At 36.5% G+C, this 14,972-nt stretch overlaps 1 protein-coding gene across 1 annotated transcript in view; it reads right to left on the bottom strand.

The window, feature by feature from the left end:
- LOC134541259 (uncharacterized) overlaps positions 1-14,972 on the bottom strand; it is a 357,586-nt gene that overhangs the window by 94,876 nt on the left and 247,738 nt on the right. The window contains exons 8-9 of the mRNA XM_063384546.1: positions 11,054-11,275; positions 706-926 (exon numbers count right to left, since the gene is read on the bottom strand). Coding sequence (XP_063240616.1) covers positions 706-926; positions 11,054-11,275 — 443 coding nt within the window. The remainder of the gene's footprint in view (positions 1-705; positions 927-11,053; positions 11,276-14,972) is intronic.

Below are 14,972 nucleotides of genomic sequence, written 5' to 3'. Positions count from 1 at the left end.
TAATTTTATGTTAAGTGTGTTATAGTCCTCTTAAAACAGCGAGTATTGCTTTGAGAGAAGGAATTTAAACGTGTCGTAGACTATGTCGAACCTCGAAATGATTAGACAATAATTAATCGCAACCAGTGTAAAAGAGAGACAGACGTTCGCCTGGACCATGTAAAGGATATCTGACTGGAGAATACCAGATTGTGTGTCAGGCTAGAAAGAGACAGAGATGTGTAAGAGAACCAGGGAATCACTGAAAAGTAGTGCAGGAGTAAGTGTTGTAGTAAGAAGGAAATAAGCATTTCAGGGAAGTCCCCAGTTAAATGAATTTATCTGTAAGCTTTGTAATGGGTGTTGTTTCGTCAGCAGTTGTGAATTGCGAGCTGGGCTGAAAGGTCATGCCGTCTCAGCAGCTCGGCGGTTGTATTGTTTGTAAAGTGCATTTAAAACTCATATATTTAATGTTTTTGAAATTTAATCTTCAATATTAATAATAATAATCTGCACAACATACTACCCCACGGCTGACATATTCTAATATTCTCAAGTGTTTGTCTTTGTATGTGAGAGAATAGTTTTTTTTTGCCAGGAACGATTGCGACTTGCTACAATCTTCTACTGGACTTGAAAATAATAGTACATAAAAATGAGAAAAACTGCCCATATTGTTGACTTGTTTCATGAGTAGTTACCAGTATATAAAGTAAAGAAGTTTACCTTCGGGGCAATGGTATTCAGCAGTCTTCGTTGATGGAGCTCTTTTTTTCTCCATCCTCTGGAAACGTCTTTTGAATTTTTTTTCAGAGTTGGCTGTATTTCTGTTAAATTTTGCCTCCGAGTACATATTACTTGCTGATCGTTCATTTCGGGGGCAGAATTTTGGAATGAGCACACACTATTGTTTCCTGAGGCCATCAGTATTCTATCCTTCCCTGTTGCTGCATAAATAAAAATAAAAAAATAAAAAAAAAACAATAAAAAAAATTATTAGGTAATGTTATCAAAACTAATATTTGCAACAAAAAAAAATCATTAAGGCATTTTTGACAATCATGTTTATAAAACAACATACCTTCAACAATTTCAAAAAATGAGCCAAAAATTTTAGAGACATTATTATGATCTATTGTATTTTTATTTCCCTCATTATCACTAGTCTTCTCTTGTTTAATATCAGTTGTCATCTGAAATTTATGCAATTAATAGTTTCATTTGTTTCTGTATACTTTTTACTCATACAAGTACTGAACAACTGTTATAAAATAACCATAATCCTTGCTCAGTTTGCACCAAACACATAATATTACGATAATACCAGAATGTTTGGTAAGTAGGTAACTTTAGCTTTAAAGAAGACATTATTTTCACCAACAAAATGAAAATAAGCATTAAGTACATATTAACAACAATATACCATTCACATTAGTTTGCTGCATAACATCAATGAGTAAACCCCGCCAACTGCCCATTGGGACTTTCCAGGCCGAGCACAGCACAACTAATTTTTTACCAACCTAACAAATATTGTAGGATGTAAAAATTAAATATGCAAACATAAATGAGTGTAATAACACAATTATAGGCTAGTTATAGTTTTTGATAATGGTTATCACAATGCAATCATCACTGTGCTAAAACTGCACGACTGTGACTATTCTAACCCCAATTCCATAACTCTACTAATGTAATCAAGATGGTGTAGCATATTTATTAAAGGACAAGCCAAGGAGTATAAGGGTTTTTCGTGTTTTTAATATTATGTTTTTAAGATATATTAAATTAGATATAATTATGTCCCCCCTTTTGATATTTCATTATCAATGAAATTATGTATTTATATGTTAAAACTTAAAGCGGTGTATTAAAATATAATACCATGCATTAGACTCTACAAAACGTCATGAGTATGAAAAATTACATTTGCAGGAAAAATGCAATATTATGAGTAGCAAAATATACAAGGCTGAAGTTGGATTTATTCCAGCTTTATTTTCTTTCCCCTCATTTCCGCTTCCTTTTAGAGTGGGCGGAACCTGGCTAACTGCATGCAGCACCCTGCATAGAAAATGCAACGCGAAGGAAGAAAAGCGAACAATTCTACACATTCAAAATGCAACATGGCACCGTCCATAAAAAGTGCAACACTAGGCTAGGAACACAAAATAAAAAAATGTTCAGCACTACTTGATCTATGATTTATTTGGCTTGCCCTCCTTCCTCCCACCACGCGACGTGTGCGGAGCCTAAAAGTACAGTACTCAACATAAAATAGTGCAACATTAACACTGGAATGTTCATTCCATAAAATAAGCAACAAACCCAGTACAGTACAGTACAAAAATATATGTCACTACACGTAAATATACAGTAACCACCATTAAATATGCAACACTTTAAAATAAGAAAGTACAGTACTCACCATAAAATATGCAACACTTTTGTGGGCCAACCATAAAAAAAGGAACATCAAAACAACAGTACTGTGCAAAAGATTATTGGTGAAATACAATGTAACATGCTCAACATGATATGTACCTTATCAAAAGTACAGACTTGATCAAAAATGTAACATAAAAATTAAATGTACAGCCACGACCATAAAATGCTGCATTACACCACACAATATCGGCAGAGACCATGCGTATACCTTTCGCCATAAATTAGTGCAACATTAATACTGGACTGTGCTATCCATAAAATAAACAAAAAATACAGTACAGCACTGCTCAAAATATGTGTCACTACACAAAAAGTACATTAACCACCATACAATATGCAACATCCAAAGAACAACAGTGTTAAAATTGTGTAGAATAAAAATTACAACTCTCATATGAAAAAGTATCTAAAGTTCAGCTCAGCGCAAAAATGTGTCGTTATATAAAAATTTTCAGTAAAATAAACATATAAGCAACATAAAGGGTATGCTTGAACAAAAAAAAGTATAAATGAGTGGTTCTCAGCGTACAGCTCCTACCAAAGGCCTCTAAACCAAAAATATAACACCATTTAGCAGTACTACAAAATTAAAATATATTTTTAAGCATTACTACATTTTGCACCGATAGAGCGGATATGTCTTTCTGTTGTGCGTATTGTCTGCTTCACCAAATTTGATTAAGATGCCTTTGGTAAGTGCTGTACGCTGAGAACAACAAAATTATAAATTTTTTTATGCAGCAGAACATGCGTACAACAGAAGAGCCTAACAGATCTATTGTTACAACCTTGATTTATTACAGGAAAAAAATAAAACAAATGGGCCCCGGCTCAAAGTTGTGTTATCATTTTAGTTTAGACGATTTTGATAGAGCTGTACGACAGGTACCACACATTTTGTAATTTCTTGGTGAAGCACACAATACGCACAACAGAATGACATATCAGCTCTATTAGTACAACGTTTAGTTAATGCTTAAAAAAATATTTAAATTTTGTATTACTGCATAATGGTGTTATATTTTTGATTCAGATGCCTTTGGTATGTGATGTACCCTGCAAACCACATATTTATAATTTTTTTTGATGTAGCAGACCATTCGCACAACAGAAGAGACTAACAGCTCTATTGTTGGAACCTTGATTTATAACGTGGAAAAAATATAACAATTGAGACCCGGCTCAAAGTTGTGTTATCAATTTGGTTTAGACTATTTTGATAGAGCTGTACGGCAGGTACCACACATTTTATATTTTCTTGGTTTTGCACTAAATACGCATAACAGAAAGACATATCAGCTTTATCGGTACAACCTTTAGATAAAGTTAAAAAAATAGTTGATTGTTGTAGTACTGCATAATGGTGTTATTCTTATAATTCAGATGCCTTTGGTAAGTGCTGTACGCTGAGAACAACAAAATTGTAACTTTTTTTATGCAGCAGAACATGCGCACAACAGAAGAGCCTAACAGATCTATTGTTGCAACCTTGAATTATTACGGGAAAAAATAAAACAATTGAGTCCCGGCTCAAAGTTGTGTTACTATTTTGGTTTAGACGATTTTGATAGAGCTGTACGGCAGGTACCTCACATTTTATATTTTCTTGGTGAAGCACACAATAAGCACAACAGAATGACATCAGCTCTATTGGTACACCATTTAGTTAATGCTTTAAAAAATATTTAAATTTTGTAGTACTGCATAATGGTGTTATATTTTTGGTTTAGATGCCGTTGGTAAGTGCTATACGCTGAGTACCACTCATTTATACTTTTTTTGGTTCAAGGATCCCCTTTATGTTGCTTATATGTTTATTTTACTGTAAATTTTTATATAACGATCCATTTTTGGGCTGTGCTGATCTTTAGATACTTTTTTATATGAGAGTTGTAATTTTTATTCTAAACAATTTTAACACTGCTGTACTTTGGATGTTGCATATTGTATGGTGGGTACTGTACTTTTTGTGTAGTGACACATATTTTGAACAGTGCTGTACTGTATTTTTTTGTTTATTTTATGGATAGCACAGTCCAGTATTAATGTTGCACTATTTTATGACGAAATTTATACGCATGGTCTCTGCCGATATTTTGTGGTGTCATGCAGCTTTTTATGGTTGTGGCTGTACATTTAATTTTTATGGTACATTTTTGATCAAGTCTTTACTTTTGATAAGGTACTTAACATGTTGAGCATGTTACATTGTAATTTCACCAATAATCTTTTGCACAGTACTGTTGTTTTGATGTTCCTTTTTTTATGGTTGTCCCACAAAAGTGTTGCTTATTTTATGGCGAGTACTGTACTTTCTTATTTTAAAGTGTTGCATATTTAATGGTGGTTACTGTATATTTACGTGTAGTGACATATATTTTTGTACTGTACTGTACTGGGTATGTTGCTTATTTTATGGAATGAACATTCCAGTGTTAATGTTGCACTATTTTATGTTGAGTACTGTACTTTTAGGCTCAGCCCATGTCACATGGTGGGAGAAAGGAGGGCAAGCCAAATAAATCTGAGATCAAGTAGTGCTGAACATTTTTTTTATTTTGTGTTCCTAGCCTAGTGTTGCATTTTTCATGGACGGTGCCATGTTGCATTTTGAATGTGTAGTGCTGTTCGCTTTGCTTCCTTCGCTTTGCATTTTCTATGCAGGGTGCTGTTAGAGGTGGGTTGTTACAGCAATTTTCGCTATCTGTTCCAACCTGATACTGATACAGTAATGTACCTAATTACAAGTCTCTGAAACTTTTGTATCGGAGCAGTAGCGGTCGCAGGAAGCGACAAGGTATCAGCATTCTCGTTAAAGGGTACACATCCTTCGTGCCGTCATCACCAGCGTAAAAAGGTATCGGTGTCTCTGATACATTATTTATTACGCCCGGTAATTCTCCACCTCTGTTACTCTCATGCCCACCTGATACAGCCAGTATCAATCAGTTTAACATTCACTGCAGTTCGTCCTGGCCGTGTATTAATTACTACCATGTACATTGTTGCGGGCTGTCATGCTTTGTAGTTAGTATCTTTATAGTAAAATAAGGAATGGATAAGTGCAGGAAAAATACTTCATTTGTGTGGAATTTTTTTACGGAAAATGAGTTTGCTAATTGTATAATTTGTGTAAACAAAAACTGAGTTATAAATCATCATCGACTAATCTGAAGAAACATTTGAAACGTAAACATTGATATAGTATGCTCACTAATGTACGTATCTGTTTTTTTTATTTTTAATTTTTGATAAAATCGTAATCTTTTAATGTATGAAAACACTAGTTACTAATTGTTTTCGAAAAAAAAGTCCATATGTTGATTACATCTGTTATTAGTGTCAACTGAGAATTTATTTGCATTTTCATAGCAGTTAGGTGCACAAATATAAATATTATATCTTGTATTAATGTACTTTTTAATATTAAAATTTCATTAGTTTTATTATTGAACGAGACTGTGCACGCACTGCGCACTGAGCGTACTTTGATGTGTGACAATAACCAAACGACTCGTAACAATTTCGCTTTGCGCCTCTCCTTCAACGCCTTCCCCTGCGCTTCCTCCCCTACATTATTTCCCTTCTTTATCCCTTATTCGTCGTTCCTGCTCCCTCCCCTTTTACAAGCTCCGCCCAAGTGACCGTCATCTGCGATCGGGTTCTGCGCACATTGGCCGTGATGTTGTTCCAGGTGAATTCTGAACTGATACTAAAGTACTTGATACTTTTCAAGTGTACTCGTTGGCCGTTCCTGATACAGGCACGTATCAGTGCAAAAGTATCAGGATGATACTTTTCGACCCACCTCTAGGTGCTGTATGCAGTTAGCCAGGCTCCACACACTCTAAAAGGAGGGGGAAATGAGGGGAAGGAAAATTAAGCTTGAATAATAAATCCAACTTCAGCCTAGTCAAAATATTTGTATCCAAAATAGACTAGACCGGGTGGGACTGTAGTATACTTTGCAATACAGAGGAAAAACTATGGGAAGGGCTATAAGTTTCATTCTATAGTTTACCTGCATAGTCTGTTGAGTAAACCACTAACAACTTCCAATTAGTGCAGTTGTAAAGGTGGGATGCTTAAGCCTGGCCAGTCAAATAGTAGCAAAACCTCAATTCTAAGAGTACGAAGGTTTTATAAGTAGCAAGTACACGTCAGCATCAATAGCCCAGAAGTGTTTATACCTTGGTTGACAGATTTTGTACCATAAAAAAAAAATTTTAAGAATTTGTGTTTTTAAGTAGAATTAGATGCATTACAAAAAAAATACTGTGTGTGTGAACGGTTTCATAGGTTAGCTCCACTATAATTCCTGGCTATACGTTCAAACAATTTCAAAGTATTATCAGTATATCGAACCTAACCGAAACATACAAACCAAAAAAATTAAACATTATTATATTGTCGTTAACCTAATCTAGTTCAACCAATCGTTCACACAATATATCTTTTTAATTAAGATAATCTACAGACCATTCTTACGATTATACAGTACTCTAAGTAGCTAAACTATCCTATCAATATCCTTATTAAATGGTTAATATGGTAAATTACAAATAAAAGTAATTGGTTTTACAGTAAAATTCAATGGTAAAATATAAAAATGTGATACCTTTCCATATTTGTAATTGTTTTTAACAATGAGCTTTTGTTTAAACAACAAACGGGTAACAACACTATTAAAATTATGGTTAATTCGCGGATTTAGCACTTCTAGAGCGCAGCACTGCATATAACAAAATGGAGGGCAAAGACGGCATTGAGATTGTTGATTTGTAATGGATATTTGTGTTATCGTGTGTCTGTAGGTGATAATTATAAAATGTTTGAACCCGTAGTTGAAATGCACGAAATCATGAACTATGTACTTAAGCTGGGTTTATAATTGAAAATTATGAATTATGAATCGTAATTAGTTGTGTACTTAATATGACTCAATGCATGGTAGTGGAATGGTTTATGATTTTTGTGTAGGAATTTTGACGGGTCGTGTGCAAACCACATGATGACTTAAGATTTAACAGAAATGGTTATATTTTATATTTTTCCTTAAGACTTATGATAAGTGCTAATAGAGCACAGTAGAAGGTGGTGTTGGTGTGAAAAATGATTTGCTGGGAAAACAGGTTACAATGTAGTGCAAAAGGAGTTCAAAATACAGAATTATTAGTATCCTGTGAGAAATGAGAAGATACTTGAGAATAAAACATGTTCCTACAAAAAATTAAAATAATTAACCCTTTCCCGGGTAGTGGGAAGTATACTTCCCACAGAGTTAGTTTTGTTTAAGGGCCGCGGTAAATTATTTTACCACCTCAGACTTAGTCTGCCATCTGTCGGTTACTTCAGTAAACTATAAATAAACAGTTGGTAACTCTTGAAAACAAATGACAGGCACTGGGAACGAAGGAGAAGGCGCCAAAAGCTGCACTAAATACAATTTTACTACTTTATTGACATTGTGTGATCGTAAAAGTAAGTTATGATTTGAGTGAAATTCAGAAGCACCAAAAATGAATGTTACATGTTATAGTAAGTGAAATAATGCTTTGAGTTTATTTTATCATGTAATTGGAGTAATCATTTTTTCCTAACCTCACATTTTTGTTTTTACTTGCAGAAAAATGTCCAGCAAAATAGTGAAGTTGCGCTAAGAAAAATAGTTTGCAACTTTTAGCCCCCAATTTTACAATTATTGACAATGAATGAAGAAAATAGTAACAGAAAGTTTCATTGAGTCCATATTGACACTTTTTACGACATTGTGTGATCATAAAAGTATTGTTGGATTCAAGTGAATTTCAGAAGCACTAAATATGAATGTAATTTTGTTCTGGTAAGTGAAGTAATGCTTTGAGTGTATTTGATCATGTAATTGGAATAATTTTGTTTTCCTAACCTCACGCTCTAGGTTTTGGTTACAGAAAAAAATGTCCAGCAATATTTCAGTGAACTACAAAAGACAGTAATTTCACATTTTTGTCTTCCTGCAGCAAAAATGCCCAGAAAACATCAGATAATTTCCACCGAGGAAGCCCTTGAGTTATATTTTGCACTTCCAAGTGACACTGATGATTCCGACAGAGATCCGGACGAAGGAGCAGAAGAAGAATTTTGTTTGATCGAGAATCAGGAGAGTAGTTTTTGGACGTCTGATCTGCAGCCAGGCACCAGTACAGAACCAAGTAGTGTGCACATTGTAGATCAAGTGAGTGATAGGCTTGGCAGATCTATTACACAATGTAACACCAGTAGGGCACCCAGTAATTCATGTAGGGAAAATGTGGAATCTAGAAATGATGATAGGGATAGCAGTGACACTGAAGTTGAGCAGATGGATGAGGACTGGTCTCAGGATGCTAGTCAGTTTGATTCGCTAGCTGTCAATATGGATGTTGATGGAGAAGTCACTCCTATACTAACTCGAACAAGTACAGAGAAAGACTTTTTCATGCAAATATTCAGTAAGAAAATCACAGAAGACATTGTTGAACAAACCAATTTGTATGCAACACAAGTGAAAATGAAACGGAGGAGCGGCAGTGATATTAGTGAAACAACAAGCAACTGGGACAAAACATATGTAGAAGAAGTCCAAGCGTGGATTGGAATGAACATTCTGATGGGTTTGATAATACTGCCACAAGTTGATCAGTATTGGAGTTCTGATCCTGCACTCGGCCAACCTACGATATCGCAAGTAATGACATGTAAACGTTTCAAGAAGATAACTGAAACAATTCACATCAATGATAATCAGACCATCCTTCCAAGGGATCATCCAAATAATGATAAACTTCACAAAGTTAGGCCTCTTATCACAAACCTCAATAATACTATTGCTGAGGCATACACTGCATCTAGTGTGTTGGCTGTTGATGAGAGTATGATACCTTTCAAGGGGCGCTCATCACTCAAACAATACATGCCCATGAAACCTGTGAAGAGGGGCTACAAGGTGTGGTGTCTAGCCAATTCTAGAAATGGGTATGTATTGAAATTTGAAATATACACTGGCAAGTCTACAAATGGAAGGATGGCTGATACACTTGGTGAAAGGGTAGTACTCAGCCTAACGAGAGATCTAAAAGGAAAAGGATGTGTCGTGGCATTTGACAACTTCTTCACCACTGTAAATCTGATGAAAGCACTTCGGAAGGATAACATTTATGCCATTGGCACTGTAAGAACAAACCGAAAAGGACTTCCTGCAATGTTGAAAGAGAAAGTGCCACTGAAGAGAGGAGAGTTTCAGTTCCAGTGCAAAGAAGGTGTTGCAGCCATCAAATGGATGGACAGGAAACCAGTAACCATTCTCACAACCTCAAACAACCCTATGTGCACCACGACAGTCTCAAGGAAGAACAAGGATGGGACAAGTTGTCATGTGAGCTGCCCAACTGGTATTGCTACATACAATGAGATCATGGGAGGCGTTGATCACTTCGATCAACTGCGGGAACGTTATGCAATAGGTCGACGTTCCCGAAAATGGTGGCACAGAATCATGTATTACCTCATTGACTTAGCAATCGTAAATGCATTCATCTTGTGGAAGATCAGCAGAAGAGAATGGGCATCTCATGACCAGCTTAGTTTTCGGCTACGACTAGCAAGACAGTTGATAGCTAATTTCTCAAACAGAAAACGAAAAGGAAGACCTGTCAGCTTCCTGAGCAACAAAAAGATGGTTCCAAAAGAGGTGAGGTTGACCAAAGTAGGTGACCACATGCCTATTTTGGAAAAAACATACAGAAGGTGCCGTCTCTGCTCAACGAAAGTGCATGACAAGAGAACAAGGTATATCTGCAAAACATGCAATGTTCCATTGTCTATTGAACCATGTTTCAGGAAGTTTCATGGAAAATAAAATGTGTTTGACATCTCAGGGGGTCATTGTGTAACTATGGAAGAAAATAGCTTTTCATGGAGGATGTAAGTTTGAAGGACTAGTGAAAGACAAAGAAGTGATGTTACATATTTTTTGTTACTGCTGCGGGCCATGGGAAGTATACTTCCCACCATTAGAAATTAGACAAAATGTAAAGAAAATATTTTATGCCTGATATTGAAGTATTTTAGTTGTATAATATAAACTAAATCCAAAATTTAGTTTTTGTACCATTGCTAGAAATAAATGGCCTGTTAAAGGGTTAAAAATAAATAAACACCTTTAGTATTAAATTTACTATATAGATTATTCTTAAGTGTTTTAAGTTCGCTTTTATACGAGTCTTTAAAAAAATATATTTAAAATGTCACGAATGCTTACAGTTTTTAAATGTATAGCCATTTTATGGTGGCCTGGATTAGATATTATCATTTAAAAACTACTTTCTATTTTATATATGTACCTATATTCAAGTTAAATATCTCATTTTTATGATTTGAGTATGAATTATAGGTTACAAGCTGTAGTATGGTAATTATTTAGTTTTGCCCCTCTTCTTTAAAACAAAAGTAAAAAAATCTGTAAAAATTTTAGTTATTAATATAAACCTTTCTGAATTTATTGCAAAAGGCGGAGATAAGGAATTCCTTACCATTTTGGTGAAATTGCTGTTTATAGTACCCACTATTGATAAGAGCCTAGTAAGTAAGAAGAAAAACAATTACCTACCTCTATAAAAGATATCCTCTTTCGTAAAATGATGTTGACATACATACATATAGTTGGTTACTGGTTTGCCTATTCTTAAAACATGCGCCCATCGTCTTCTCAACTTCGCGTCCTTAGGAAAACGATGCATTGAAACATTTTTTCCTGGATAAACTCTACAGTCCGGAACTGAGCAACCGGAGTAAAAATTATGGATTTGGACAGCGACAGCAACAGCAACAGCTACACAGACACACGGTGGCCATGACACTTTTACTGTTCCAAAAACATCAACCAGCAATTTTTTTTCAAAATAAAAGAATTATATAAAAAGGAAAAGACGAATATAACTATAACAATGTATAAATTAAACATTATCAATTAACAAAAAAATGTTAAAAAGGAAATTATATATTTACTCATACATTAAAACGGACAAATATGCAAATATATAATATGATATCACACTTATTAGCGACCAAGGATCGGCTCGAAAAGCTACTTGCCAAATTAAATTAACCTTCCTACACAACAAAAATATTACAGAATGTCAGTTTAACCGACACTTTTAATTCCTATGGACAGCAAATTAGCGCGCTTTTTCTTCCTTGCAGGTTAAAGCTTCGCCTGCCGATTAGAGGCCTCTAAACAAAAATTTATTTAAGACATCCAGCTTTTAAAATTACCAAACTAAACTGCTACATCCTAAATATAAGAGTCAAATCTGTATAATAAACTTTATAAATACATTTAAAAGTTTATAATTTTTAAAAGAATGACCAACAAAACGAGGTCTGTTTTAAACAATGTAACCTCCATAGGGCTCATAACAAGTATTGGCCCATTATAAGCTACATGCCAAATGAAAGCTGTAACCTTCCTTAACAACATGTACGTTTCAGAATTTCTGTGTGCCCCGACACTTTTAATGCCGACGGACAGCAACAAGTTCGCGCGCACTGTCTTCCTTGCAAGGTAATGCTTCGCCAGCCGAATACAGGCCCCTAAACCAAATTTTTTTAAGACATCCAGCCTTCAAAATTACCAAACTAAACTGCTACATCCTAATAATAAGGGTCAAAACTGTATAATAAACTTTATAAATACCTTTTTTAGTTTATAATTTTTAAAAAAATGACCAACAAAACGAGATCAATTTTCAAAAATGTTTCCTTATATTGAAACCTCCTAAGGGCTCATATCATGTATTGGCCCATTATGAGCTACATGCCAAATGAAAGCTGTAACCTTCCTTAACAACATGTACGTTTCCGAATTTCTGTCTGCCCCGACACTTTTAATGCCGACTAACCGCAACAAGTTCGCGCGCACTGTCTTCCTTGCAGGCTAATGCTTCGCCAGCCGAATACAGGCCCCTAAACAAAAATTTATTTAAGACATCTAGGTTTATAATTACCAAACTAAACTGCTATATTATAAATATTAGGGTCAAATCTGTCTAATAAACTTTATAAATACCTTTTTTAGTTAATAATTTTTTAAAAGCATGACCAACAAAACTAGGTCTATTTTATAAAATGTATCCTTATATGTCAACCTCCTAAGGGCTCATAACAAGTATTGGCCCATTATGAGCTACATGCCAAATGAAAGCTGTAACCTTTTTTAACAACATGTACGTTTCCGAATTTCTGTCTGCCCCGACACTTTTAATGCCGACTAACCGCAACAAGTTCGCGCGCACTGTCTTCCTTGCAGGCTAATGCTTCGCCTGCCGAATACAGGCCTCTAAACAAAAATTTATTTAAGACATCCAGCCATCAAAATTACCAAACTAAACTGCTAAATCCTAATAATAAGGGTCAAAACTGTATAATAAACTTTATAAATACCTTTTTTAGTTTATAATTTTTAATAACATGACCAACAAAACGAGGTCAATTTTCAAAAATGTTTCCTTATATTGAAACCTCCTAAGGGCTCATAACAAGTATTGGCCCATTATGAGCTACATGCCAAATGAAAGCTGTAACCTTCCTTAACAACATGTACGTTTCCGAATTTCTGTCTGCCCCGACACTTTTAATGCCGACGAACCGCAACAAGTTCGCGCGCACTGTCTTCCTTGCAGGCTAATGCTTCGCCAGCCGAATACAGGCCTCTAAACAAAAATTTATTTAAGATATCCAGGTTTTAAAATTACTAAACTAAACTGCTATATCTTTAATATTAGGGTCAAATCTGCATAATAAACTTTATAAATACTTTTTAGTGTATAATTTTTATATGCATGATAAATGGAAAAAAATCTAGTTTCAATATGAGGAATATGTTAAATGAATGCTGTAAGCTTCCTTTTAAACTGCCGTCGTCCGGGGTCTCGGGCTCGAGTCCCGGTGTGGCTCCTAGTGGGAAAAGGCGGTTCTTGATCTGTGTTGTCCGGGTGGGCGCCAGACTAGCTCGTTTATAGTCGTGAATTTGGGGTCGTGGGTGTATGTGCCCCTGCGTGGCCCACTAGGGCCGGCGGCGGTGTTGCGTGAGATGATTTTAAATAAGAGACGTGGAGTTGAGGTGGTGGTGTCGTACCTTTTATTCAGAGGAGCGAGTCGTACACGATACAACACTCTACAGAGGTCCCCGGGGGGTTTTTACTTGTTATTCCGTGGCGCCTTATTGTTTGTGTTCCGCGTTACGTGGCCTCGGATGCTGTTATGTCTCAGACGTCTCACTGGGTACGTAGGTAACGTAATTTCGTAACACAAAGGCGGGACACAAAATACACTGAATTAAGGGGGCGCGTACAGGTTACGTGGCACTCGTTACTCGGGTAACGTAAGTTAGCAATACAAAATACGGGATACAAAAATACACTGAATTAAGGTGGTGCGCACAAGTTACGTGGCACTCGTTATTCGGGTAACGTACGTTAGCAATACAAAACACGGGATACAAAAATACACTGGATTAAGGGGGCGCGCACAAGTTACGTGGCACTCGTTACTCGGGTAACGTAAGTTAGCAGTACAAAATACGGGATACAAAAATACACTGAATTAAGGGGCGGGCGATTGGAGACGGCCAATCTCGTATGCAAATGTCTCGGCGCGGGTGTTGTGCCCACTGTGGTCAAACACGCACCGCAATTAAGTTTGTCCAAGTTCCCTTGCGGGTTTGTGGTCAGCGCCGTGCGCGTGACCTTAAACAAAGTTCTGTACGTTGCGGGAGACGGCCCGTGCCGTATGCTGAAGAGCAGCCCCGTTGACCAAGTGTGGTGCGGGGTGTCCTTAAGTTGATGCGGCCGGATTAGGTCCGGGACCGAAAAAAGGGACCGGGTACTCACGGAGAGGTTAAGTAATAAAAGGGGTTTGGTTAATTAGTGACTATAGTTACCGGACGTTACTTTCAATGTAGACAAAGGATGTTGCCTCTCCGTGGGACGTAGGTCCGCCCCGGTCCGTGAGCTGCGCTGAACTGCCGAACTGGCATGGCGTCCGAGGGAGGCTCGGCCTCTCTCGCGCCAGGCGCGACCTCATTACGCTAGACTCCAAACGGGTGTGTCTGGAAGAGATTTTATTGTCGCTAAAATCCTCATTAAATGTTTCAGGAGGAATGGGTACGGTTCTTCTCTTGTCTACTCAGGTTTCCGCGGCTTTGTCTTTAATTGCTGTTCGGGTCGCCTGACTCGGGTGGGCCATGGCCAGGGGTGTGTTCCGTTAGCGGGAGCGTATACTGGCGGGTGCAGGTCGGGCTCTGGGGTGGTCGTCGGCCAGACGACGTCAAAACATGTGTTTTTTTATGTAATTTCGTTAATGTTATGGTTCAATAAACAAAAGTTACATTTTGTTCTTAAAGACATTAGTTTTAGTTGATATTGGAGTTAACACATGCCTTTTTATTATTGCTTGTACATATTACATGTCGTATAAGGCTGTGGTTTTTAATTTGTTGGTTATCAGGGCAGGTGCAAGTTAAATTGGCG

Source organism: Bacillus rossius, chromosome 18 (assembly GCF_032445375.1).
Source record: "Bacillus rossius redtenbacheri isolate Brsri chromosome 18, Brsri_v3, whole genome shotgun sequence".
Taxonomy (NCBI): Eukaryota; Metazoa; Arthropoda; class Insecta; order Phasmatodea; family Bacillidae; genus Bacillus; species Bacillus rossius.
This window is presented reverse-complemented; position numbering and strand designations above follow the sequence as displayed.